This window comes from Nerophis lumbriciformis, linkage group LG01 (assembly GCF_033978685.3).
Source record: "Nerophis lumbriciformis linkage group LG01, RoL_Nlum_v2.1, whole genome shotgun sequence".
Lineage (NCBI taxonomy): Eukaryota > Metazoa > Chordata > Actinopteri > Syngnathiformes > Syngnathidae > Nerophis > Nerophis lumbriciformis.
In genome coordinates, this window is record NC_084548.2 from 29,902,501 (window position 1) to 29,928,506 (window position 26,006).

General features: G+C 42.0%; 1 protein-coding gene across 5 annotated transcripts in view; it reads left to right on the plus strand.

The window, feature by feature from the left end:
• Positions 1–26,006, plus strand: part of LOC133618558 (acid-sensing ion channel 1-like) — a 156,990-nt gene that overhangs the window by 13,277 nt on the left and 117,707 nt on the right. For 2 of the 5 annotated variants that reach the window (XM_061979038.1, XM_061979064.1), the window contains exons 1-3: positions 23–337; positions 551–980; positions 9,087–9,282. In XM_061979038.1, coding sequence (XP_061835022.1) covers positions 619–980; positions 9,087–9,282 — 558 coding nt within the window. In that variant the 5' untranslated portion in view covers positions 23–337; positions 551–618. Of the gene's footprint in view, positions 1–18; positions 338–550; positions 981–9,086; positions 9,283–26,006 lie in introns of those variants that run through there. The other 3 variants (XM_061979054.1, XM_061979081.2, XM_061979046.1) reach the window with 3 other exon arrangements.

Here is a 26,006-nt window from a genome sequence, read left to right on the forward strand (position 1 = left end):
ACTGAGCATGCAGCGACCACAACAAGGCAGCGTCTGCACGACTCCTGCACGTCCATAGCAGAAGAGGTCGATAGTAGAATATTTTTTTATGGAAATTGAGCCACATTGCTAATCTGAAATAATCTGAATTGTCCGAAAGGATACATGTCCCTCTTCGTTTGCGTCTCCTGCTGGCGTGCAAACATCATTCGCGCTCCACTGGATTTCTAATCGAGCAGCAAATTTCCAGGCTGATGGAACACAAAAGTCAAGCTTTGTTTATTTTTTTTTTAATTCCTTTAACCACAATGTCGAGCTGCGTTAACGGACCATCTTGTGCAGTTCAATGCAAAACTCGGTATCTTTTTTCGTTTGATTTGAAGTTTTCCGTGTGTGTGTGTGTGTGTGTGTGTGTGTGCGTGTGTGTGTGTGTGTGTGTGTGTGTGTGTGTGTGTGTGTGTGTGTGTGTGTGTGTGTGTGTGTGTGTGTGTGTGTGTGTGTGTGTGTGTGTGCGTGTGTGTGCGGATGACGAGTCAACTCATCGCGTGTTTTTGTGTGTGCGTCTTTGCAGGTGGACTGCTGGCGCCACAGGTGGATATTGAACGACCGAGTCTGCCAGCCAACATCCGCACCGTGACGATGGACCTGCAGGTGGACAGAGAAGACGTGGACGCAGACCAGCCGGTGCCCATTGAAGTTTTCGCGCACAGGTCCACCTTGCACGGAATCTCGCACATTTTCACCTACGAGCGCTTCTGCTTCCGACGCTTCCTGTGGCTCGTCTTCTTCTTCGCTTCCATGGCCGTGCTGGTGTTCATGTGCGTGGACAGGATCCATTTCTACCTGGAGTACCCGCACGTCACCAAACTGGATGAGGTCACGACCCCGATCATGACGTTTCCCGCGGTCACTTTCTGCAACCTGAACGCTTTCCGCTTCAGTCGAGTGACACGCAATGACTTGTATCACGCAGGGGAGCTGCTGGCGCTGCTCAACCACAGGTAACACACACAAACTCTATACTCATGTGTATAGAATACTGCTTGCAGAACTTTGATAGTACACTACACCAGTGTTTTACAACCTTTTTTAACCAAGGCACATTTTTTGCGTTGAAAAAATCCGGAGGCACACCACCAGCACAAATCATTAAAAAACAAAACTCAGTTGACAGTAAAAAGTAGTTGTCGCAATTGTTGGATATGACTATAAACCATAACCAACCATGCATCAATATAGCTCTTGTCTCAAAGTAGATGTACTGTCACGACCTGTCACATCACGCCCTGACTTGTTTTGAGTTTTTTGCTGTTTTTCTGTGTGTAGTGTTTTAGTTCTTGTCTTTTGCTCTTATTTTGGTGGCTTTTTCTCTTTTTTTGGTATTTTCCTGTAGCAGTTTCATGTCTTCCTTTGAACGATTTTTCACGCATCTACTTTGTTTTAGCAATCAAGACTATTTAAGTTGTTGTTATCCTTCTTTGTGTGGACATTGTTGGTTGTCATGTTATGTTCAAATGTACTTTGTGGACGCCGTCTGCTCCACGCGCTGTCGTCCAGCATTCTTTTGTTGTTTATTTTGCAGCCAGTTCAGTTTTAGTTTCGTTTTGCATAGCCATCCCTAAGCTTCAATGCCTTTTCTTAGCGGCACTCGCCTTTTGTTATTTTTGGTTTAAGCATTAGACACCTTTTTACCTGCACACTGCCTCCCGCTGTCGTCTGCATATTGTGATCACGACAAACCATGACAAACCCGACATCTACAAAGCAATTAGCTACCTGCTGCCACCTACTAATATGAAAGAGTATTACATGGTTACTCTGCCGATTTCTAGACAGCACAGACACTCAACAACGGCACATTATTTGCAAATTATAATTACTGGTTTGCAAAAAATGTTTTTAACCCAATTAGGTGAAATTACATAATCCCCCCATGGCCTTACTTGCCAACCTTGAGATGGGGGCTTGGTTGCGGGGGCGGGATTGGGGAGGCGGGGTTGAGGTGCAGGCCGCGTACCCCTTCCCCTTCGAGCTGTCTTGGATGAAATTAAATTCTTTTTTCCAATCATTTTGGAACTCGCAAGCATATTTCTTCTTCTTACTCGTCGTCGCCATGTCTCTTCTTCGTTCTTCTGCTTCGTCTCCTTCTTGTTGTGTGTGCAGTTGTGCACTGAGCTCCAAAAGCCGTAGATGTTATTGTAGCGTCCCGGAAGAGTTTGTGCTGCAAAGGGTTCTGGGTATTTGTTCTGTTGTGTTTATGTTGTGTTACGGTGCGAATGTTCTCCCGAAATGTGTTTGTCATTCTTGTTTGGTGTGGGTTGACAGTGTGGCGCATATTTGTAACAGTGTTAAAGTTGTTTATACGGCCACCGTCAGTGTGACATGTATGGCTGTTGAACAAGTATGTATGGCATTCACTTATATGTGTGTGTGCTTGAAATTAACGTTATCATTAAGCCAGTTAAAAGATCATTCAACGTGTCAGCATTTCCTGACATCTTCGAGCAAAGACCATTGTTAAACCCATCCAACGCTACATTATTATGTGACTGGGCCGGCACGCTGTTTATATGGAGGAAAAGCAGACGCCTGGACAGCATGCGGCTGTTAAGGGGTGAAGGTTTCAGGTGAGAGAGGACGCTAAAGGCAGTGCCTTTAAGGCACGCCCCCAATATTGTTGTCCGGGTGGAAATCGGGAGAAATTCGGGAGAATCGTTGCCCCGGGAGATTTTCGGGAGGGGCACTGAAATTCGGGAGTCTCCCGGGAAAATCGGGAGGGTTGGCAAGTATGCCCATGGCACACCAGACTGTATCTCACGGTACACTAGTGCGGTTGAAAAACACTGCACTACAGCATATACATTGCAAATGATTATATTCATCATCACATAGCACAGTACTGTTAAGCAGTTAAGCGGTGATTATTTGATAGTTGACAGTTGTCATTTAGCACAGTGGGACTAATGTGCTACAAACATCCATATATAAGCCAATCGAAATTCTACCAATCAGTGCAGACATAGAATAAGAAAAAGTTATCATCAAATATATTTAAATACATCATACTTGTGTAATATTATACAGTAAAGGCCCGATTTACTGAAATCCTCATTTAAACAAGGCGGTCTGCGCCACTTTTCCATTGCACACAGTCTTAGTAGATCATACGCAACACCCCCACTAATGGTACACGTTATTTTAGAGATTGCACACGCTGTTTAGCGCGTGGTATTTGGATCTTAGTAAATCAGGCCCTAGACACAGCACTTTTCACTTTATTTGTTGGAGAAAAATAAATAAATAAATCATGTACAATTGTATTTCAACTTCACAATAGTATACCACTTTGTGTTGGTCTTTCACATAAAATTCCAATAAAATATATTTATGTTTCTGGTTGTATTGTGATGAAATATGGAAAAGTTCAAGGGGTATGGCTACTTTTGCAAGCCACTGTAAAAGGATTGTGATAATTGAGTGTGGTTGTTTACAGAGTATTGTATTTATCGGACTATAAGGCGCACTTAAGATCCTTTCATTTTCTCAAAACTCGACAGTGCGCCTTATAACCAGGTGCGCCTAATGTACGGAATAATTTTGGTTGTGCTTACCGACCTCAAAGCTATTTTATTTGGTACATGGTGAAATGATAAGTGTGACCAGTAGATGGCAGTCACACATAAGAGATACGTGTAGACTGCAATATGACTTAAGTAAACAACAACAAAATTGTATATGTTCCATTGAAAATATAGAACATAACACATGGCGCTCAAAAATATATCAACATGTTTTAGTATGACTTTGGTAAGCTATGAAGTCGCACCGCTTGCTGAATTGTACTGTGCTTCAACATATGAGTATTATTATATTGTGTGTATAAGGTAAGACATATTATCTGGCGTTTTGTTTAGCAATATTATGCAAAAGCAACTTTTCTTACCTTCTCTTACCTGCTGACCTGTATTTGGGATCTGCATAAGTCCTGATAATTTGCGCGCGTCCGCTTTTGTAGTCCGTGATGACACCGTAGTCGATAAGCTTCTTCTTTTTCTCTATCTTCTTGTTATGGGACATTCATCCTCCGCTGTTGCCATTTCTAAAATAAAGTAATGTAAAGTTCTTACTTATATCCGTCAGTAGACTCGCCATGAAAGCGCTAAAACATACCGGCGTAGTGAGTGTATATAATTCACCCAAGGAACTTTAGTTATTAGAGAGTTCCGGTCGGACGGTTATCACGGGACACATTTCCGGCGTTGTTATTGCACTAGTGAGCCACGGATGAGGAGATGCTGCTCCGTTATTGATTTAAGTAAAGTCTGAATGTCATTAAAACAGTTAGCTCCATCTTTTGACACTTCTTCCACCCCCGTCCTTGCACGCTACACCGATACAACAAAGATGACGGAGAAAAGACGCTGCCGAGGGTGAGCCACATACAGTGGGGCAAAAAAGTATTTAGTCAGCCACCGATTGTGCAAGTTCTCCCACTTAAAATGATGACAGAGGTCTGTAATTTTCATCATAGGTACACTTCAACTGTGAGAGACAGAATGTGAAAAAAAATCCAGGAATTCACATTCTAGGAATTTTAAAGAATTTATTTGTAAATTATGGTGGAAAATAAGTATTTGGTCACTTCAAACAAGGAAGATCTTTGGCTCTCACAGACCTGTAACTTCTTCTTTAAGAAGCTCTTCTGTCCTCCACTCGTTACCTGTATTAATGACACCTGTTTGAACTTGTTATCTGTATAAAAGACACCTGTCCACAGCCTCAAACAGTCAGACTCCAAACTCCACTATGGCCAAGACCAAAGAGCTGTCGAAGGACACCAGGAAAAGAATTGTAGACCTGCACCAGACTGTGAAGAGTGAATCTACAATAGGCAAGCAGCTTGGTGTGAAAAAATCAACTGTGGGAGAAATTATCAGAAAATGGAAGACATACAAGACCACTGATAATCTCCCTCGATCTGGGGCTCCACGCAAAATCTCATCCCATAGGGTCAAAATGATCATGAGAACGGTGAGCAAAAATCCCAGAACCACACGGGGGGACCTGGTGAATGACCTGCAGAGAGCTGGGACCAAAGTAACAAAGGTTACCATCAGTAACACACTACGCCGACAGGGAATCAAATCCTGCAGTGCCAGACGTGTCCCCCTGCTTAAGCCAGTGCATGTCCAGGCCCGTCTGAAGTTTGCCAGAGAGCACATGGATGATACAGCAGAGGATTGGGAGAATGTCATGTGGTCAGATGAAACCAAAATAGAACTTTTTGGTATAAACTCAACTCGTCGTGTTTGGAGGAAGAAGAATACTGAGTTGCATCCCAAGAACACCATACCTACTGTGAAGCATGGGGGTGGAAACATCATGCTTTGGGGCTGTTTTTCTGCTAAGGGGACAGGCCGACTGATCCGTGTTAAGGAAAGAATGAATGGGGCCATGAATCGTGAGATTTTGAGCCAAAACCTCCTTCCATCAGTGAGAGCTTTGAAGTGGAAGGTGGCTGGGTCTTCCAGCATGACAATGATCCCAAACACACCGCCCGGGCAACGAAGGAGTGACTCCGTAAGAAGCATTTGAAAGTCCTGGAGTGGACTAGCCAGTCTCCAGACCTCAACCCCATAGAAAATCTGTGCAGGGAGTTGAAAGTCTGTGTTGCTCGGCAACAGCCCCAAAACATCACTGCTCTCGAGAAGATCTGCATGGAGGAATGGGCCAAAATACCAGCTACTGTGTGTGCAAACCTGGTAAAGACCTATAGTAATCGTTTGACCTCTGTTATTGCCAACAAAGGTTATATTACAAAGTATTGAGTTGAATTTTTGTTATTGACCAAATACTTATTTTCCACCATAATTTACAAATAACTTCTTTAAAAATCCTACAATGTGAATTCCTGGATTTTTTTTTTCACATTCTGTCTCTCACAGTTGAAGTGTACCTATGATGAAAATTACAGACCTCTGTCATCATTTTAAGTGGGAGAACTTGCACAATTGGTGGCTGACTAAATACTTTTTTGCCCCACTGTAAATAAGACCGCCTACAAAACGGCGCATCCTGAAGCGACTGTCAGAAAGTGACTTGAAGATGGTCTATAAAACATAATGTATGCAACAGTTTGACCAAAGAACCACATTACATGTTATGTAGACCACAAGGAAGTGTTTTCAATTTAGAAAAAAAATTAAAATAATATGACCCCTTTAATGCGCCCTATAATCCGGTGCACCTTTTGTATGAAAATAGACCTGACTACACCGGCTCATCGGCAGTGCGCCTTATAATCCGGTGCGCCCTATGGTCTGGAAAATACGGTAAATATAGTGACTGCTACCAGTGTGTAGCACAGTTTATGTGAAGGTTAGAGAAATGAAGAAGAGACACAGCTGGGAGCTGGGAGATGATGTCAGTCTGTGGTGAGCTGTCATTGGAGAGATGCCATCAGCATTCAGCGCCTCTGGTAACTTCACTAGGTGGCTTTACAGCCAACCTTTATCACTAATCTTTGAAGATCTGAATGTGTCTTGTCATCACCCCACATTGCCCTGGAAGAAAAAACATTTTGTCAGTCAAGTTAAAAATCAAAGCAAATATTCAGAATTTCCTTCGGTCCGCATTCAATATAAGTACTCCAGTCTGTAGATTATTACTCAGTATGCTGCCTCTGTTTGAAAGGTGGGGAGGTGGCTCAATGTTACTTAGTAGTTGTCACCCACGGCCAAAATGAAAACACTTTTGGTATTCAAATCCATTTGAGAACATTCTCACTTTCATGTTTGTAGTCACTGGTCTGAGAAATATCTCTTGTCATGGTATTTATGATGGGCTGCTGACATCTCAGGTGCCTTTTAGTTAAAGGGGAACTGCACTTTTTTGCCTATCGTTTATAATAATTACGAGAGACATGACAACGGATGTATTTATTATATATATTTTTTGCATTCTAAATATTAAATAAATTCGATCAAAAGTCCGCTTACAATGTAGCCTATGGGAGCCAAACAATTCTGCCTAGAGAGACTATAAAAACACATCTAAACACTTCCATTGAGGTTTATTTTACATGATGTAAGTATATGTATTATGTGGTAACAGGCACATTTATAATAACATTTAATCTTTACGTATTCTGATCATTTATTTAGCATAAGCGGTGCATTCATTTCAAAAACACATCACAACGTTTGCTTTTTTTTGTTCATTACTGATTTCTGCTCACTGCAGACTTTATGAGAGTCAACAAACATAATAAAACATCACTTACTGTACAAGGTCTGCTGTCATTAGGATGCCGACTGCTGGGATGTTCATATATTCCCTTTTAGATGAAGATTGTCTCATAATCCTTACGACGAAAGGGGGTGTGGCGGGGGGGAGAGAACCAGCGCTTTTTGTGGTGTTTACGACAGTTCCAGATCCCAAATGGTGATGAAAGTGTTCCAACTTTTCGGATTATATTCTCACCCATCTACTTTTTAGGTGAGAGGCATGATTTATGATCTACAATAAACTTACAGGGAGCAAGGAAGCGAGGAAACAGCAGACCACTTAATGATATAAACATAGAGACAAACAGAAGTGATCAAGGCGCCGCTATATATAGTTTGTGTGTGTTAGCACTTCGCCACCTCATCACAGGGCCACTTATGATAACAATATCACTAATACTTTGTTAATATTTAAGTCACGAAATGTAAATAGAGTATTGTTGGCACTTTTTGAATGGTTATTTATCAGATTTTATGGGCGGAATAGAGGCCCTGCCATTGACTCCGCTGTTTGCAGACTTTTATTTACTTTTATTTAATATTTATAATGCATTAAAAAAATCCATTCGTCCTTCATATTGATTGTGAACGATGGGAACAATTCCCAAAAAAGTGCAATTCCCCTTTTATGGCTTTCATTGAAAATGTAATTGTTTCCATTTTCTTTTCGCATCGTACATTGTCAGCTCTTGAGACATATTCTGAAATATATTTCAGTATTTTGAGGGAGGGAATAAAATCAGAGCAATCTGCTCTTTGGTGAGTCCATTAGAATGGTGACCTTTTTATTAATAGAAGACAGCGTGATCACAGCAAGCATCTGCAGCTGATGCATTTACAGCTATTTTGCTCCCCTTGGAAACAAGGCGCAGTGGCTAGAATTTTCTGAGCTCTCTTTGATGAAAGGAAACTTCCTTGAACTACCCATAATGCTGAGGGAGCTATGGGGTGTTTACTTGCTGGCCTTTTAATGTGGAACAATAATTTTTAGTGGCCTGCTCAAGACAAATATTCAAGACATTTAACAGGATGCCAAATATCTGAATCAATGCTGTGAATGCACTGGATCTGTGAGTTTCGGGAATTGGTTAATGTAAGGGAAAACTGTTTTTAATATATCCTTATATTTAGATTTATTTGCCATGTATGTTTAGGTTGACAGAATTTGGACTGGGGCCGGGCTATCTATGTGTGTGTGTGTGTGTGTGTGCGTGCGTGCGTGTGTGTGTGTGTGTGAGTGTGTGTGTGTGTGTGTGTGTGTGCATATATATACAAACCCCCTTTCCATATGAGTTGGGAAATTGTGTTAGATGTAAATATAAGCGGAATACAATGATTTGCAAATCCTTTTATTTATATATATATATATATATATATATATATATATATAAAGATATATATATATACATGTGTGTGTGTGTATATATATATATATATATATATATATATATACATGTATATATATATATATATATATATATATATATATATATATATATATATATATATATATATATATATATATATATATATATACATGTATATATATATATATATGTATATATACACATGTATATGTGTATATATATGTTTCAGTTTAAGACTTTTGATGAAGTTGTGCCCTGCCTGGAGGCAATTGCAGTAGCAGTGAATAAAAAAACGGGTTTTATGGCTCCATACTGTTACTTCATCTGAACTTTACTATTTCCTGAGTTCTGATCAGTGAAAATGCCAGAAAAAGACATTTCATATTTCCATCTCTAAATGATTGTCTATTTTACTGCGACGTAGTGATAATAAAAAGGATCATCGTTTTCACAGGTATGAGATCCGAGACTTGCATCTTGTGGAAGAAAGTGTTCTGGAGAGTTTGAAGGTCAAAGCTGACTTCCACAACTTCAAGCCGCGGCCTTTCAACATGATGGAATTCTACGACCGCACTGGCCATGACATCAACGACATGCTGCTCTCTTGTCACTTCCATGGCACTGAGTGCAGAGCTGAGGATTTCAAAGTGGTACGTTTGCATTTGACAAAACCCAGTTAAACACAGTGATCCTTGATTTACTCAAGGAACTTCATTGTCATTATTCCAGCAAACATTTACACATGAGCTGGCACTGAATTTCAGTTACCCTCCTGAGAGCCAGTATTCCCAGGCTGCAGTAGACATTTGTGTTTTGCATGAACATCAATCAATCAATCAAAGTTAATTTATATAGCCCTTAAAGGGGAACATCACTTTTTTTTGGAACTTTGCCTATCGTTCACAATCATTTTGAAAGACATGACGATGGATGTTATTTTTTTTTTAAGCATTTTAAATATTAAATAAATGCAATCAAAAGTCCGCTAACAATGGAGCCGATGGGAGCCAAACAATTCTGCCTATAGAGCCCCTAAAAAATATCCAAACACCTCCATTAGGGTTTTATATACATAATGTAAGTATGTATGTAATGTAGTAACGAGCACATTTATAATAACATTTAATATTTAACTATTTTGATAATTTTAAGCTTACACGGTGCATTAACTTAAACGCATCAATTTTTTTTTTGCCGACTGCTGGGATGTTCATATATTCAGGTGAAGAATGTCTCATAATCCTCGCAAAGAAACTGGGTTGGGGAGTGGTGGGGGACCAAGCTATTTTCGTGTCTTTCTCACCAGCTACAGGTCATAAATGGCTGTCAAAGAGTCCCAATTTGTCGGATTACATCATCAGCCATCTACTTTCCAGGTAAGAGACATGATTTATGATGTACAGGTAACTTTCAAGAAACAGGGAAGCGAGGAAACAGCAGACGATCGATGAAGTAAACATAGGGACAAACGGAAGTGATCATGGCGCCGCTATAAATAGTTTGTCTGTGTTGGCGCCTATAAGACTAATATTACTAATAATTTGGTAATATTCAAGTCACAAAATGTAAATGGAGTATTGTTGGCACTTTTTGAATGGTTATTTATTAGATTATATGGGCGGAATAGAGGCCCTCCCATTGACTCCGTTGTGAGCGAACTTTTATTTACGTTTATTTAATATTTAGAATGCATTAAAAAATCTATCCATCATCATGTCTTTCATAATGATTGTAATAATTGTAAGTGAACCGCACTTTTTGGGAATTTGGAATCCAATGAGAGGTCCTCTATTTTGCCGGTAAATAAGCATTCAAAAACCGCCAACTATACCCCCTTTACATTTGGTGACTTGAATATTAACCAAGTATTAGTGATATTGTTATTATGAGCGCTAATGCAGATGACTATTTATAGCAGCGCCGTTATCACTACTGTGTGTCCCTATGTTTACATTATTGAGTGGTCTGCTGCTTTCTCACTTCCTTGCTACTTGTAAATGTATTCTAGATCAGAAATCATGCATCTCACCTGGACATGAGACGTCTGAGTAGGTGGTCCGACAATTTGTTACACTTTGACAGGCACTTAGAGCCCGGAAATGGCGAGAATGACACAAAAAGGTGCTTCGTCCACCTCCACCCTCCTCGCCCGCCCTCACAACCTGTATCTTCGCGAGGATTATGAGTTATTCTTAATCTAAATGGGAATATTTTTACATCCCAGCAGTCGGCATCCTAATGACAGTAGACGTTGCACAGTAAGTGATGTTTAATTATATTTGTTGGCTCTCATAAAATCTGCAGTGAGTAATAATCAGTGATGAAGAAAAAAAAGCAAAACTTAAAATTATCTAAATACGTAAATATTAAATGTTATTATAAATATACCCGTTACTACATTACATATATACTTACATCATGTATATAAAAACTCAATGGAGGTGTTTGGATGTTTTTTAAGGGCTTTATAGGCGGAATTGCGCGGTTCCCATAGGCTCCATTGTAAGCGAACCTTTGATCGCATTTATTTAATATTTAGAATGCAAAAAAAAACATCCATCTTCATGTCTTTCATAATGATTGTGAACAATAGGCAAAATTTAAAAAAAAGTGCAGCTCCCCTTTAATCACAAATGCCTCAAAGGGCTTTATAAACCACAACAACATCCTCTGTGATCTGATCCCACATACGGACAAGAAAAAACTCAACCCAATAGGAACAATGTGAAACCTTGGGAGGGATCGCAGATGTGGGGGACCGCCCCCGGGTGCCGAGTGGGTACGGTTCACAATGTGAGAGTCCAGTCCATAGGGAGGTTAAGGGGATCCTCTTGCATGTAGACAAGTCGGCAGTGCAGAGACGTCACCAACTGATGCGTAGAGAAGTAGTTCACCCCTGGTCCCGACTTGGAAGAGCTAGCGCCTTCTCCGCATAAACGTATCAGTGGTCACCTAATAATCTCTACAAGCAGGAGAGGGGGGCAGAGCCGAAAAGAGAGGTGGCAGATCAGCTGGTCTAAAAAGGGGTCTATTTAAAGGCTAGGGTGGATAAATGAGTTTTAAGATGGGACTTAAATGCTTCTACTGAGGTAGCATCCCTAACCTTTACCGGTAGGGCATTGCAGAGTACTGGAGCCCGAATAGAAAACGCTCTATCTGCAGACCTTTTTTTGGGCCAGAATTCTTAGAAGGCAAATTTCTGTCCGGGACATATGGTACAATACAATCAGCAAGATAGGATGGAGCTAGACAGTTTATTATTTTATACATAAGTAGTCAAACCTTAAAGTCGCATCTTAAGTGTACAGGATGCCAGTGCAGGTGAGCCGGTATAGGCGTAATATGATCAAACTTTCTTGTTCTTGTCAAAAGTCTAGCAGCCGCATTTTGTACCAACTGTAATCTTTTAATGCTAGACATAGGGAGATCCAAAAATAATATGTTACAGTAATCGAGACGAGACATAACGAACACATGAATAATGATCTCAGCGTCGGTAGTGGAATAGATGGAACAGATTTTAGCGATTTTACAGGGATGAAAGAAGGCTGTTTCAGTAACACTCGTAATGTGTGCCTCAAAGGAAGAGAGTTGGGTCGAAAATAATACAAAGACTCTTTACCGAGTCACTTTGTATAATTGTTTGTTGTCAAATGTTAAGGTGGTATTATTAAAAAACTGCCGGTGTCTAGCAGAGGATGAATAAATGCCGTTGTTAATGCGAGGGGAACAGTACCAGAGGAAAGTGATAAGTTAATAATATTTAGCACTGATGGTCCTAATATTACAAAGCGCTCCTTGATAAGTTTCCCAAGAAGTGAGTCAAGTAAACATTATGTCTGTTTTGTCCCCTTTACGAGTTGTAGGAGTTCCTCAAATGTTGTTTGTTCAAAAAGAGAGAGAGTATTTTGGAGACCATTATCCGTAGTGCATACATTCTGCGTTAAAACTTGCTTACTTACTTACTTAAATCTTCTTCGTCCCTGACGGGACATAAGGCTTCGACGATCTGCCTCCATCTGGGCCTGTCTTGAGCAACATGCTGTGCCTCGCCCCAGGTTAGGTTCATCTCCTTGCTTAGCTGTCACCGTACACCGCCACGTGTTCTTGGGCCGGCCTTGCTTCCTTTTCCCAGGTGGAGTCCATCGTAGTGCGATCTTGGTGATGCGGTCTTGGTCCATTCTGAGAACATGTCCAAGCCATTGGAATTGGCGGCATTTGATCTCTAGCACCACACTGCTGCACTTGGTCTTCTTGTATAGATTTCGACAGAGAGTTTCTTGAGGCATCCATTGTGGAAGGCTTCCACTTTTTTCATGTCGTAGGATGTTACTCGCCAGCACTCCGAGCCGTACAACAATACAGATTTTACATTACTGTTGTAAAGTCAGACCTTTGTTCTTAAGATATGTTGCTTGGACTTCCAGATGGTGTGTAGCCTAGCAGAAGCACCCTGTGCCTTTGCGAGTCTTGCTCTAATGTCCTTTTGTGCAGAGTTGTCCTTACTGACGAGACTTCCCAGATAGGTAAAGTCCTCAACATAGTCGAGAGCGTGTCCATTCACTGTGATTGGTACATCTGGAGTGGCATTAATGCACATCACTTGTGTTTTGGACACATTTTTGTTCAGCCCTACCTGTTGAGCGAATTTGTCTGTCAGTTTTCTCCTGCAGATGGATGTGCTTTGATGCAATGACAGCAAGATCATCAGCAACATTTAGATCTTCAAGTTGGGAGAAAAAGTCCACTGGATAGCTCTGGGTCTGTCAGTTCAGTGTTTACCCCAGACAATTTGTTAGTTAAGGTGGTGACTCTCCAAGGGGAGGGGACCGGGGAAGGGGTGGGTGGGTGTAAGAATCGGTGTAACTCGGCCAGGCGCCATCACGTCTCAACCTCGTCGCTGCCTACACAGCCTGGGGTGCAATAGACTACAGACTGCGGTGAAGTAGGCCGGCTTCGACGCGTGAAGAAGCCTACAACTTTTGGTTGTTTCCGCTCCATTTGCTGAATGGCGATATACGATATATATCTCGATATTATTTCCGTAAAGTAAAAACAAAACAGTCCTAGTTACCTGCGATTCTAAGTATGTCATTATTATGACTTAGTAATTTACTAAGTCAAAATAATTACAAAATAATGACTTACTAAGGCAAAATAATGACTTACTAAGTCAAAATAATGACTTACTAAGTCAAAATAATGACTTAGAAAGTCAAATTAATGACTTACTGTAAGTTAGCGTTTGCCATAAGCGTTTGGAAAAAAATAATTAAAAGTGGGGCCACATGCTGACATATGCTCAACTCATCATGCTTAATTTATTACAGCATTTGGGAAGCCTGTAGTTGATTTTTATTATGTAAATGTTATATTTTTATCAACATGTGATAGCAGGGACCCTGCCATTCAAAACTAGGCTGCTACATTACTAATGGTTAATGTAACTATAGCTGAAAAAATAGTACAATACCAATAGGAGAGACTATTCATCCCTGAACACCATGGAGTTCATGTAGGCTTTATGATGCAGTTACATTATTATATAAACTATCAGAGACAGCGTCAGGAAACTCTTCATCTAACATAATGACGTTTTTTGATGCTTCAACACAGCTCAGTCAACACAGAAAAAGGTAAAGTGAAATAACTTAGTTGTTAATTTTAGGTCAATAATGCTTGTCTTTTTCTCAGACAGACAGGGCTTTGCTGTCCGTAACACACGTACGCACACACACCGCACAGTGAGCTAACGCTACGCTAAAAGCTAATTAGCCTTCACGTCAAGGACTGCGAGCGAGCTGAGCTGCCGCTTATGTTTCTAGAACGTCAACAGGCTCATAGTGATGTTACTAGTAGTTGACTTGGAGGTGTTTATTATAATTTGGGGAGAGTCCGCTGCCTTATGCTTACTTGCTAAACACCTTTCTGCTCACCCCACCGCAGGAGCACTGGCTCCATGCACTCTGAATACGCACTGCTGATTGGCTGTTACATGCGCTCTGAATACGCACTGCTTATTGGCTGTTACATGCGCTCTGAATACGCACTGCTGATTGGCTGTTACCACTCTGCGTGTAACCAATCAGATGGTTCTGTGGGTGGGAAAATGCTGTGTGCTGCAGAGAGAGGCAGATGCAGAACTAAGCTGAGCAACTTTTTAAGACTTTAGTTTAGGCGGTGGCTCTTTGTTTGTAAGGCGGGCCGCCTTAACAACAAAGCGCTGCAGGAAACCCTGTATTCCAAATGACCCAGTCTATGGCAATCAGGAAGAGAATGGGGGAAATAGTACACCCTTGCCGCACACCAGACTCCACAGTGTACCATGTAGGTGGCTCACCACTAACAATGACGCTGCATTCAAAGTGACGGTAGAACATCCCTATGAGAGTGACCTGTTTTGGAGTAACTCCATAGGCCCTAACAATCTTCCATAGGGTGTCACGATGTAGGCTGTTATTTATAAAACCCAGTTAAAGCTGGGACATGTTATATTTAATCTCCTGTCTAATGAGCTTAATTTTTTTAGTAAAGAATCATAAAGTTATCAGCTGAGTGTGCAGAGCTACTTGGAAAAGTCCCTTGTTGTGTTCGCGATGCTACTTTATTAAACTAACATTTAGAATCGTTTTTATTGAGGCGGCTGAGATTGGAGTAATAATTTGTTTTAGATAAGGTAAGAGTGTGATTATAAGTTATTAAACTATCAACAGCCCAGTTGCGGTCAATGCCCTGAGAAAACCAACAGAAGACATCACCGACTTCAAGTTGAACCGCTGCTAACTGTTTTGCAATGGTTGGAAAACAAAGTTATCAGAATCAGAAGTACTTTATTAATCCCCGAGGGGAAATCTCGATCTCTTGCTATATGCCAATGCGAGCGAGTAAGACCGGATGTTTTTTTGAACAGATCTTACGATGTTCACTGTGACACTTGCTAAATTTATGCTCGCAACTAAAGCACAACAAAAAGCCAAAAGACTGCTCAAAATACTTGTGTATTATTCAATCTCTTAAGTCTTTGAAGTTGGGACACTTGTAAGTTGAGGTACTACTGTACTTACCTTGTCAATAATTCCAATGAAAGTTGTCTGCCTTGGCATTGCTACTCATCACTAATTGTATTAGTCTGGTCTATAGCTTTACGTCTTAAACATTACACCCCATTTGAATTAGAGTTTACAACTTTTTTTTGTTTTGTTTTTTTTTTGTGTCCTGTCCAGCTTCTCAGGCAAATCATATAGTTGATGTAGATGCCCATGTCTGCTGTTCAGATTTACTTTACAAAAGAGAAGTGTAGGATACTTCTCTTGTTGCCTTATTTGTATTTGACTTTATTAAATGTATTTATATTATCATTTAGTGCAGCCGGGCCGGAGCAGGAGGGGATAGAAAGAGAAAAAAAAGAAGACAGAGGGGGAAATTGTGGGGACAAGAGGGGGATTAGACAGAGAGACAAAAACAACAACAGCAAACAACAACAACAACAACAATAGAGCAACATCAGCAAATACGACATGTACAAATATGATGGTAAAAGTAATAGCAAATAAGCAGTTAGCGAAAAATTAAAAATAATACAGAAATGACAATTTCCATTTATTACACTACAAATGGATCAATACAAATACCAATAGAAATAGCGCTATTGATAATGAACAATACCAATAATTTACCTTTATTATCAACAATACAGTTGTTTAAATGCAACAATACATATACGTAATGATAACTTGAGATACGAAAGAATGCAGAAAAATGGAGGGGGAGAAAGTGAAGCAAACTACATTAACCTTGTAGATTGTTATAGTAACAATAGGTTAAGCTTTGTCCGTGTGCCATGTGTTACACCCAGTTTACCCTAGGGCAACAACGTTAATATATGTTTGATGAAACGTGATTATGTGCATGAGTGTAAGTATGCATATGTACTTGTATATGTACAGAATGTGTATATGTGTTTGTACAATGAATGTATGTGTACAGAATGTGTATATGTGTTTGTACAGTGAATGTATATGTACAGAGTGTGTATATGTGTTTGTACAGTAAGTGTATATGTACAGTATGTGTATTTTTGTATATTGAATGTGCGTGTGGATGTACGAACTTTAGGTATGTAAATATGTACTGTATTTGTGTATGTATGTGGGAGCGTAGGTACCTATGTACGTATGTGAGCATATGTGAATTTGTATGTACAATATATTCGACTCCCAGAGTGCGTGGGAGCCAGAGCACGGCCCCATCACCCCCGAGAGCCCAACCCACAAACAGTAGGCGTGGTGCCCAGGGAACCAGGGACCACCGCCCCCACGCAGCCAAGCCGGCCAGCGACAGGAACCCCAGAGCCCGGCCCACCGTACCGCCCACAAGGGCCAGCAGCAGGCCGCAGACAGACGCACCCGGCAGAGGACAGGGCACGAGAAAAGCAGGGGACAGCCAGACCCCAAGCCAGCGAGAGACCACACCCCACACGGGCAGAAAGGCGAGACGCCCCGCCCGAGGGACCCAGAGACTCCCCGCAACCGGACGGGAAGACCGCCCCCGCCCCACCGGCAACAGGGCCCCCACGAGCCCACCCCCCACCCCCGGAGAGCACGGCGAGGCCAGCCCCCGGCCACCCCACCCTAATCGGCCGCCGCAGGACCACCCGGCACAGGGCCACGGGAACCACCCACCCCACCTGCAGGGACCCCAACGATGGAGATGGAACAACCAGCAACCGCCCCGCCGAGCCCCCCCCCTCTGAGGGAGGGGAAAAATTAAAAAATAATATTAATAAAATATATTTAAAAATTAATAAATAAATAAATAAAATAAAAAAAAGAATTAAAAGAAGATCACAGACATGCTGACACACAAGGTCACTACCCCAGCAACTGGCCGACTCGCAGCACCTCGGAATACCTTGCAGCACCAAGCTACCATAATAGACGCAGGGACTAGGCCCAACAGGCCCCAACCAAGACGGGCACCCAGAAGGGATGGACAGCGGGACCCAGGAGCTCCAGACACGCAGTTCGGATGCAGTAGCCTGAGGCGTCGACCCCCGTCTGACAGGCAGGCCCAGAGCGTACCCCCAGAAATAAATATACATACATACATACATATATATATATATATATATACATACACATACACATATACATGTATACATACCCACACATACACATATATACATATACATACACATACATACACATATGTACACCTACACATTTATATACATACATACATACACATACACACACATATACATACATATACACAGTTCGTCAGCCCCGACAGCCATCACGCGCGCGCGCTGCCACCAGTCACAACATCAGCCACACCCTTGCACCAGACCCAGCAGCCACGGGCGCCCACACCACAAACAAACGGCAGCAGAAACAGCAGCCGCAATAACCCCAGACAGCCAGCACCAGCCAATCAAATCAAAGCGATCAAAAAAAAAACTGCGACCAGCAACCACACGCCACCAGGACCACGGAGACCAGCCGGCGCCAGCCCGCCAGTCAGCCCGAACGCCAACACGCAAACAAGAGACACCAACACCCCCCCCCCACCAAAAGACCCCCCCACCCCAACCCAAACCCGCACAAACACACCACCGCCCAAACAACCGAGACACAGCATCCAGACCAGACACGGGGGCCGCGCCGCCACCACATCAAGTCACCAACAGAGACCCCACAGCGCAAGGTCGGGCCACACGGGCATGGACCCCACCCAACAGGAAGTGAGACCCGCGCGACGCCACACACAAATAAATAAGAGTTTACAACATTTAATAATCCATGCAAAAAAGTTTTGTATCCAGTTCGGGTAAGGTTCCAATGGCACCAGATGATGTATATTTATAATTATGGGCTTTAAAACATTTATGTTTGGTGGCGGTGGTGGTGAATGGACTTGGGGCTGGGTTAAAAATGTATGAAGTTAGCGGTTCTTCTAGAAGAAGAAAATCAAGAAATCCTATAGCCTAAAGTGAAGCTTTCCAGGCTTGATATTTCACATGACGGGTGTTGTTTGCAATTATTGTAATATAGGTCTAGGTCTTTGTGAGCCTTGCTGATGGAAGTTGAGTCCCAATGGCACTAGGCAAATGTTTACATCTATTGTACCCTTTGCGCCTTTTTTAGGTTGTATTTTGTGCTTTGTGTTGGAATTCTTTGTAATTAAGCAGTTGCAGAGAATAGACAAATACATTAAGCACCTGACTGAAGTGAGAACTGCCTGCTATAAAGATTTTCAGGAGTAAATGACAATAATGTGTGCCATCAAAGCCCTGCTGTTGCTGCTGTTCCATCTATCAATTAGTCACAGACAAGTTGGACAACATACAGTAGATCATTTCACACTAACAAACTTTATCGGTGTAAGATCTGCCTGTCCAAAGTGTGAGCTCACTGAGGCTCTGAGATTTATTTTACACATTAGGAGAGGTTAGTATTAATAATGTCATATTTCACACAGGGCACATTAGTGAAGCACAAGGCACAGAAATAGCTGCTCTTGGAAAAACACTGAGGTGTAGTAGATGATGTAAGCGATAGTTCTTCTGATTGATGGTCTTAACATTGATTTGACTCATTTTACTGCAAATCCAGTGAGCATAAACTATGGGCCTGAGCTCCAAATACCACACGCTAAACAGCGTGTGCAAACTATAGCATTTTGTTTACACTTAATGGGCGTGTTACGTGTGATTTACCAATACTGTGTGTACAATTGATAACTGGTGCAGATCGTCTTACTTAAATGAGGTTTTTGCGTGTACTATGCGGTTTTCACCACAAAGACACCTATTTACTGCACACTCATGTTATCATGCTCCTACTGTACCTGTGGTGTTCTGCTATGTTTTGAAACATGCAGCAGATATGTACCACTTTTTCTGGGCATTCTAGAAGCAGTCCTGCAGTCCATAAAAGTTATGAACAGAATCGATGACAAAGGGCAAAATAACAATTTTCTTTGAAAATGTAAATAACAGAAAGCACTGCAAAAAAGACTAGAAAAATAAAACAAATAATTTTCTCTGCAAGCTGTAACATTATACAATTATATTGCTACATAAACGATATGTCTAATATTTATATTTTTGACAGTCCATATATTATAACAAACATATGTAGAGTAGAGCTGCAGCACAATCACCTTTTTTCTCACAGCCATTTCCGAGCAACTGCCAGTTCACACGCCCTAAATATTTATAACTGCATTTTCTCCTTGCAGTATTGTAGACGTTCTGATAATCAACATATATTCTGCATATTCATAAAGACAGACACGCTAAATGGATTGTGCTCCCTATTTTGCTCTCTAAGAGACACAACTTTCTGCGCACAGGTTTAAAGTTAAAGTTAAAGTTAAAGTACCAATGATTGTCACACACACACTAGGTGTGGCGAGATTATTCTCTGCATTTGACCCATCACCCTTGATCACCCCCTGGGAGGTGAGGGGAGCAGTGGGCAGCAGCGGTGGCCGCGCCCGGGAATCATTTTGGTGATTTAACCCCCAATTCCAACCCTTGATGCTCAAATGCAGAGGACAAATTTCACCACACCTAGTGTGTGTGTGACAATCATTGGTACTTTAACTTTAACTTATAATAAAGGTGCTGGTCGGATCTCTCAGTGAGGTGGCTTGCTGCAGTCAGCCACATTTTACAACTGTCTGCCTTACATTATTTACAATACATTAATCAATAATTGACGTTTACTAATTGATTTTATAATCAATCATGTCCGAATTGCGATGAATCTAAAAATCGCTTATTTCCCCCACCTCTAGCACTTACACACTTACAGTGTGGCAAGTTAAACATGAAGTGTCCCAGCGAGACCTGATTTTCCTAATTCCAAATCCACTTGAGTAAAAATGTTTTGTATAAAATTACATGTTTTTTCTCATAGTAACAATATTGTTGGTTTATTAGTGTATATTCCTTCATACAAAATGACAGAACAATTAATTTATCTATCATAATGAAAATGAAAACAAAGTTAGACATGGATTTTTTTTTAGTTCAGTTGGTTAAACATTATCAGTATGTGTAATAATATCACCGACAACAATGGTGTGGTTTTGTGCACCATTTACTACATTGCAAATTGACAGCTGTGCTCAGCACTCATTTGGTTTTTAACTTTTATTAATGCACAATTGAATTAGCTGCCAGACCAGCTGTCAGAAAAATGTACTACTTGTACTCGGCCTTGGTGAATGTCTTGGCTCTCCTGAGTTCTCCGGTTTTTATTAGTGGTTGGTTGGTTGGTCAGCAGTCTTAAAACGTCAAGCCTCTCATTAACCTTTTCTTCTCATTTGAGAGGAATAGATAATTTATGTGCTAAAGATGCACACACGCACACTGGCAGCCTGTCTACTGTGATATAGTCATTGCTCTGTTCTTTGAAGAGCACTACTCTGCAGGAAATTACATCTGTTCGGAACACAGAGCAAAGAAGGTGCCTCCCCTGGAGCTTTTTAGGGCCTTTATTTCCTTCTTCTCAACCTCCTTTTGTTGTCTAATTCTGTGCAGGGTTCTCGAAAAGTGGAACATGTACTTTCTTTGATGCGATAAATTGGTAATCTAGTCACTGCTTCTTTGCGCAGTGCTTGATGAATGATGAAAGACGTGTATCCCAATGGACACTTCTTTGTGGAAAGATCAAAAAGGGGAAAAGAGGCTGATAGGACATTTTGATGCATTTGCATCAAGAATACGGAGTTCAAATCAGGTGTTTGAGATTGAGACCAAGCTGCATGTTAATGGGCCAAATCCAGGTCAGCTGTTCCACCTTGAAGCCAGTCAGAGTCAAGTATGAGGTCACTGAACCTGAGTCCAAGTCAAATCTCCAAAACTTCTTTAATCTGAAGTATCTTGATATCGGGCTCAACGTGGCTTTGCCTATATTGCTATGCTAAAAAAAATGGACAGTCATAATCAATGTACCCATGCTAGATATCAACATAATATGACAAACATCAACTAAAAGCTCAGCAAAACCCCGTTTTGAGAGAACAATTGTTGTTTTTTGTAAAAGCCCTTCAATTGGACAAGCACTGTAAATTAGCTATGACTATAAGTGCTATAATATTTACATGTAATAGTATTTCCCATTTAAGTATTATTTTGATAATATTTATATTTTATCTTGTTTTGGAGTTCTTGAAACACATTTTTGTGTTTGAGTGTTTCGTAAAGCACCAACGCGGCAAGTCTAAATAAAAGAAAATAAATGTGAGCAAACCTAAAAGAGTTTAGCTTTTACCAAAGGCAGCAATCATGAATGAAGCTTTCAGCACATACACAATGTTGAGATCTATTGTTATATTTTGATAAAGACGGGGAAAAACATGCATACTCCTAATGGCACAAGGCAGCAAACATGGCTGTTTACGCAAAGTTAAATCATGAAATGCAACCTTACCCAAGCAAATACAATGCATGATTTATCCAGGAGAGTCTTCATACCAATTTCATTGACTCAGCCACACACAAATAAGTTGTAGACCTCCATGCTTTTCCAAGATTTAATCAGTTTTGCCGTGTAGAATGACGTCTTGGGCACCATGTAGTTCGACATGTCTGGGAACGCGACAGATGGGATCACTCGACAAATCTTGTTTTTGATAATGTATAGGGATTGTGGAGGTCTTACTCCTCCGGGTTCTCTGGACCACCAATGACGGACATGACAGCCTTGTTCATCTTTGCGAACAATGATTTATTTTGCAATAAGTTGCGCTTTTCAGCCCTGTTAAAGTTTCTCTCGCTTGTTCTCCACCATCAACCACCTCCTCTCCTTCCCGACTGCTGCCTTTAACAGAGCGACAGGTGACAGCGACACTCACAGCTGTGTCATCTACGCACCTGTCATAATCTCAAAGCCGATCCTGACACACCCCGCTTCGCTGCAGGTCCGCAGGCCACGCCCCCCCACAGGGATCTATTCCATTGCATAGTTAGTTTTTTTCCTCCTATTTGCTTTTAATGGTAAGCTCTAGGCCCTTTGCATACTCAGATAGTTTGCACTCTGTTTGCTGCACAGTAGCAATGTTGGTTAGTTTACTAGTTTACTTTATAGGAATGTGTTGCGACGGAGAGGGGCCAGTGCCACCTACATGCACCTTGTGAAGGTGCCAGGGGACTAGGGCAGGCCGAGCGGGAGGACGGTGTACTCTTATTCAGTGCCTTGAAAGAAGAATCGGAGGTGCTTCTTGTGGTCTCTGTGTACAGGAAATGTGAAAGTGTGCATCTCGCAGATCCACTGTAGTGAACTAGTCCCCGTGCCTTACAGATGACAGAAGGTGCAACAGATGAGGGGGTGCCCAGAGTTAAACTGGGGACTTCTCCATCTACAGTCAAATGCTCTACCACTGAGCTACACCCCCTTAGCATATGGAAGAGCAGGCGTTTCAGAAAACCATTGAAACCCTTTAGGTTCAAGATAGGACAGAGGCCTCCATTCTTCTTTGGAACCAGGAAGTAGGTTGAATAAAACCCTTGGCGCATCTCGCTCCTGGGGACGGGTGTTATTGCCCCTTCTGCTGAAGGGCCAAGACCTCTGCTACAAGGGACTGACAATCTGTCATGTTGCTTAGGCGGGTAGGAATGATTCCGGAAAATGCTGGTGGTCTGAATCGGGACTGGAGTCTGTACCCTGACTCCAGTGTATTCAGTACCCAATGGCAGAGAGTACTCTGGCGCCAGCGAGTAAGGTTCTGTGGAGTGAAGCGTGCAGCCAGAGACTGATAACCTTTAGTGACGGAAACGGCTGCCAGCCGACTGTGGTCTGGTGCCCCTAAGATGGGTGGTCCCTCTGCGGCTCCCATTGCAAAAGGAACACTGGCAAGTCTGGCCACCTCTGACTGGGGGCCTTCGGGTGGAACGTTGCGGTGCCCTGGAGGCTGTAGAGATGGCCGGAAAGGACCCACGACCTCAGCGCAAATGTGAGTCTGTTACATCCCTCACTAAGCGTGTCAGCTCCCTCGCCCTACGAGACTGCTCTAAGGCTGTCTCACAGGGTGGACCAAAAACATACTTGCCAACCTTGAGACCTCCGATTTCGGGAGGTAGGGGGTGGGGGGTGGGGGTCGGGGGTGGGGCGGGGGCGTGGTTGGGGGCGTGGTTAAGATATATATATATATATATATATATATATATATATAAGAAATACTTGACTTTCAGTGAATTCTAGCTATATATATATATATATATATATATATATATATATATATATATATATATATATATATATATATATATATATATATATATATATATAAATAAATAAATAAATAAAAAAACTTGAATTTCAGTGTTCATTTATTTACACATATACACACACACATAACACTCATCTACTCATTGTTGAGTTAAAGGTTGAATTGTCCATCCTTGTTCTATTCTCTGTCACTATTTCAGAACACACACATTATACAAATATACATTATAAAATCAATAAGAAAACGGGAGCTCTAATTTGGGAGTCTGAATTAGGATCAGAAGTTCCTACATAAACATTGCGCACTCACGTCGCCTTTTTGTATTGATTACTGCAGCTGTGCACTGGATTCATTCACAAATACAAACTACAACTCACAAACACTTTAGAGTTAGGCTACACCATCAGAATGTGTACTTAAACTTATAAAGATCACATGGATATTATTCAGTGAGTTGATTCACCAAAACTAACCTGTTATACAGGAGGAAAAAGCACACAGGACGTTTCAATTGTTCACAGACTGGTCGCGCTCATCAGAATGACAAGACACTTCCGGTCTGCAGGTGATGGCATTCAATTGGGAAGAAACGCCCTACTGCCCCCTACTGACCAATGTGAATACTGATAAATGTGTAATGACAGCTCCAAAAACGAATTCAAACCACAAAATAAAATAAATAAATCAACACAAAAATGTGACACATTATGGGTGGGTCACATATGCATGTACAGTAGATGGCAGTATTGTCCTGTTTAAAAGTGTCACAACATTGCTGTGTACGGCAGACAAACTGCTTTACGGTAGACAAAAACTTGACTGCTGTTGTTGTGTGTTGTTACCGCGCTGGGAGGACGTTAATGAAACTGCCTAACAATAAACCCACATAAGAAACCAAGAACTCGCCCTCGATCATTAGCTGTTTATATTGTGAGAAAGCGGACGTGTGAACAGGCTGTCAACACGTCACTCAGGTCCGCATGGAGCTGGAGGGGGCGTGGCCTCCAGCTCCGCCTGAATTTCGGGAGATTTTCGGGAGAAAATTTGTCCCGGGAGGTTTTCGGGAGAGGCGCTGAATTTCGGGAGTCTCTCGGAAAAATCCGTGAGGGTTGGCAAGTATGACCAAAAACCTCTCCTGGCACCACTGGAGCTGCCAGGACAGCAATGCAGTCCTGGCCGGACGAATTGGACTAGGACAGCCAGACTTGGCGGCGCACCTGGACCACTGAAGCCATTGACTGACCAAGCGCCTGAACATGCACAGTAGTTTCCCGCAGCAACATGTCCGCTCTGTGATGAATCTCAGCCGCCTTACTGAAGCCACATCCTGCAGCAGGCACTCCAAATAAGGCAGCAACAAGGAATTGGTGCACGCCAGCCTGGCTGCCAAAGCTGAGGCATGATAAGATCGGCTAAGGTGGTTATCAGTTGCCCTGCAGTGCCCCTTAGGGTGATTTGCATTCCTTCTACCTCTTGCTACAGCTCCTGCTAGCATAGCAGAGGTAGGCCCAACTTGGGGTACCATGGCCACCCCATATGTTTCTGCCACTGCAATTTTAGCCAGCTGGGTCCTCGGAGGGCTGCAGAACTAGCCCCCCGCCCCCTCCCCCTTTTATTTTTATTTTTATTGAACATACTGTTTTTTATGTAACATACTTCGTGTGAAGCTTCACTAACTGGAAGGGAATATTCGTTGACATAGTCGAACAAGTTCTTTGGCGTAGTCTTGTAATGGCAAACGGCGAGACGCCGGCAGCGATATATGTAGTAAGGTATTCATGTTGACTGACTTACGGATTCAAGCACAAAATCGGGCAGGACAGGGAGCCCTTGTCAAACACTGAAGCAGCTGGTAGAGGAGTTTGGCACACCAGCTGGAAGCGTGTTGAAGGGTCCAGTAGCTCTGGCTTCGAAGCCTGCGAAGAGCCATTCCCCAAATCAGAGAGCGACTTGACATCCTCCTTGAACTTTGGTCATGCAGGTAGTCCAAATTGTCAGAGGTTGCAACAGAAAGCACATCTAGATCCTTATCCCAGACCTCAGTGGCTGGTCTGCTTACGTCATGCAGCCCGAAGGGCGCTGAGCAAAAACAAGTTCATGCAGGGTATCTTGCATTGACTGCACCTGCAGCTGC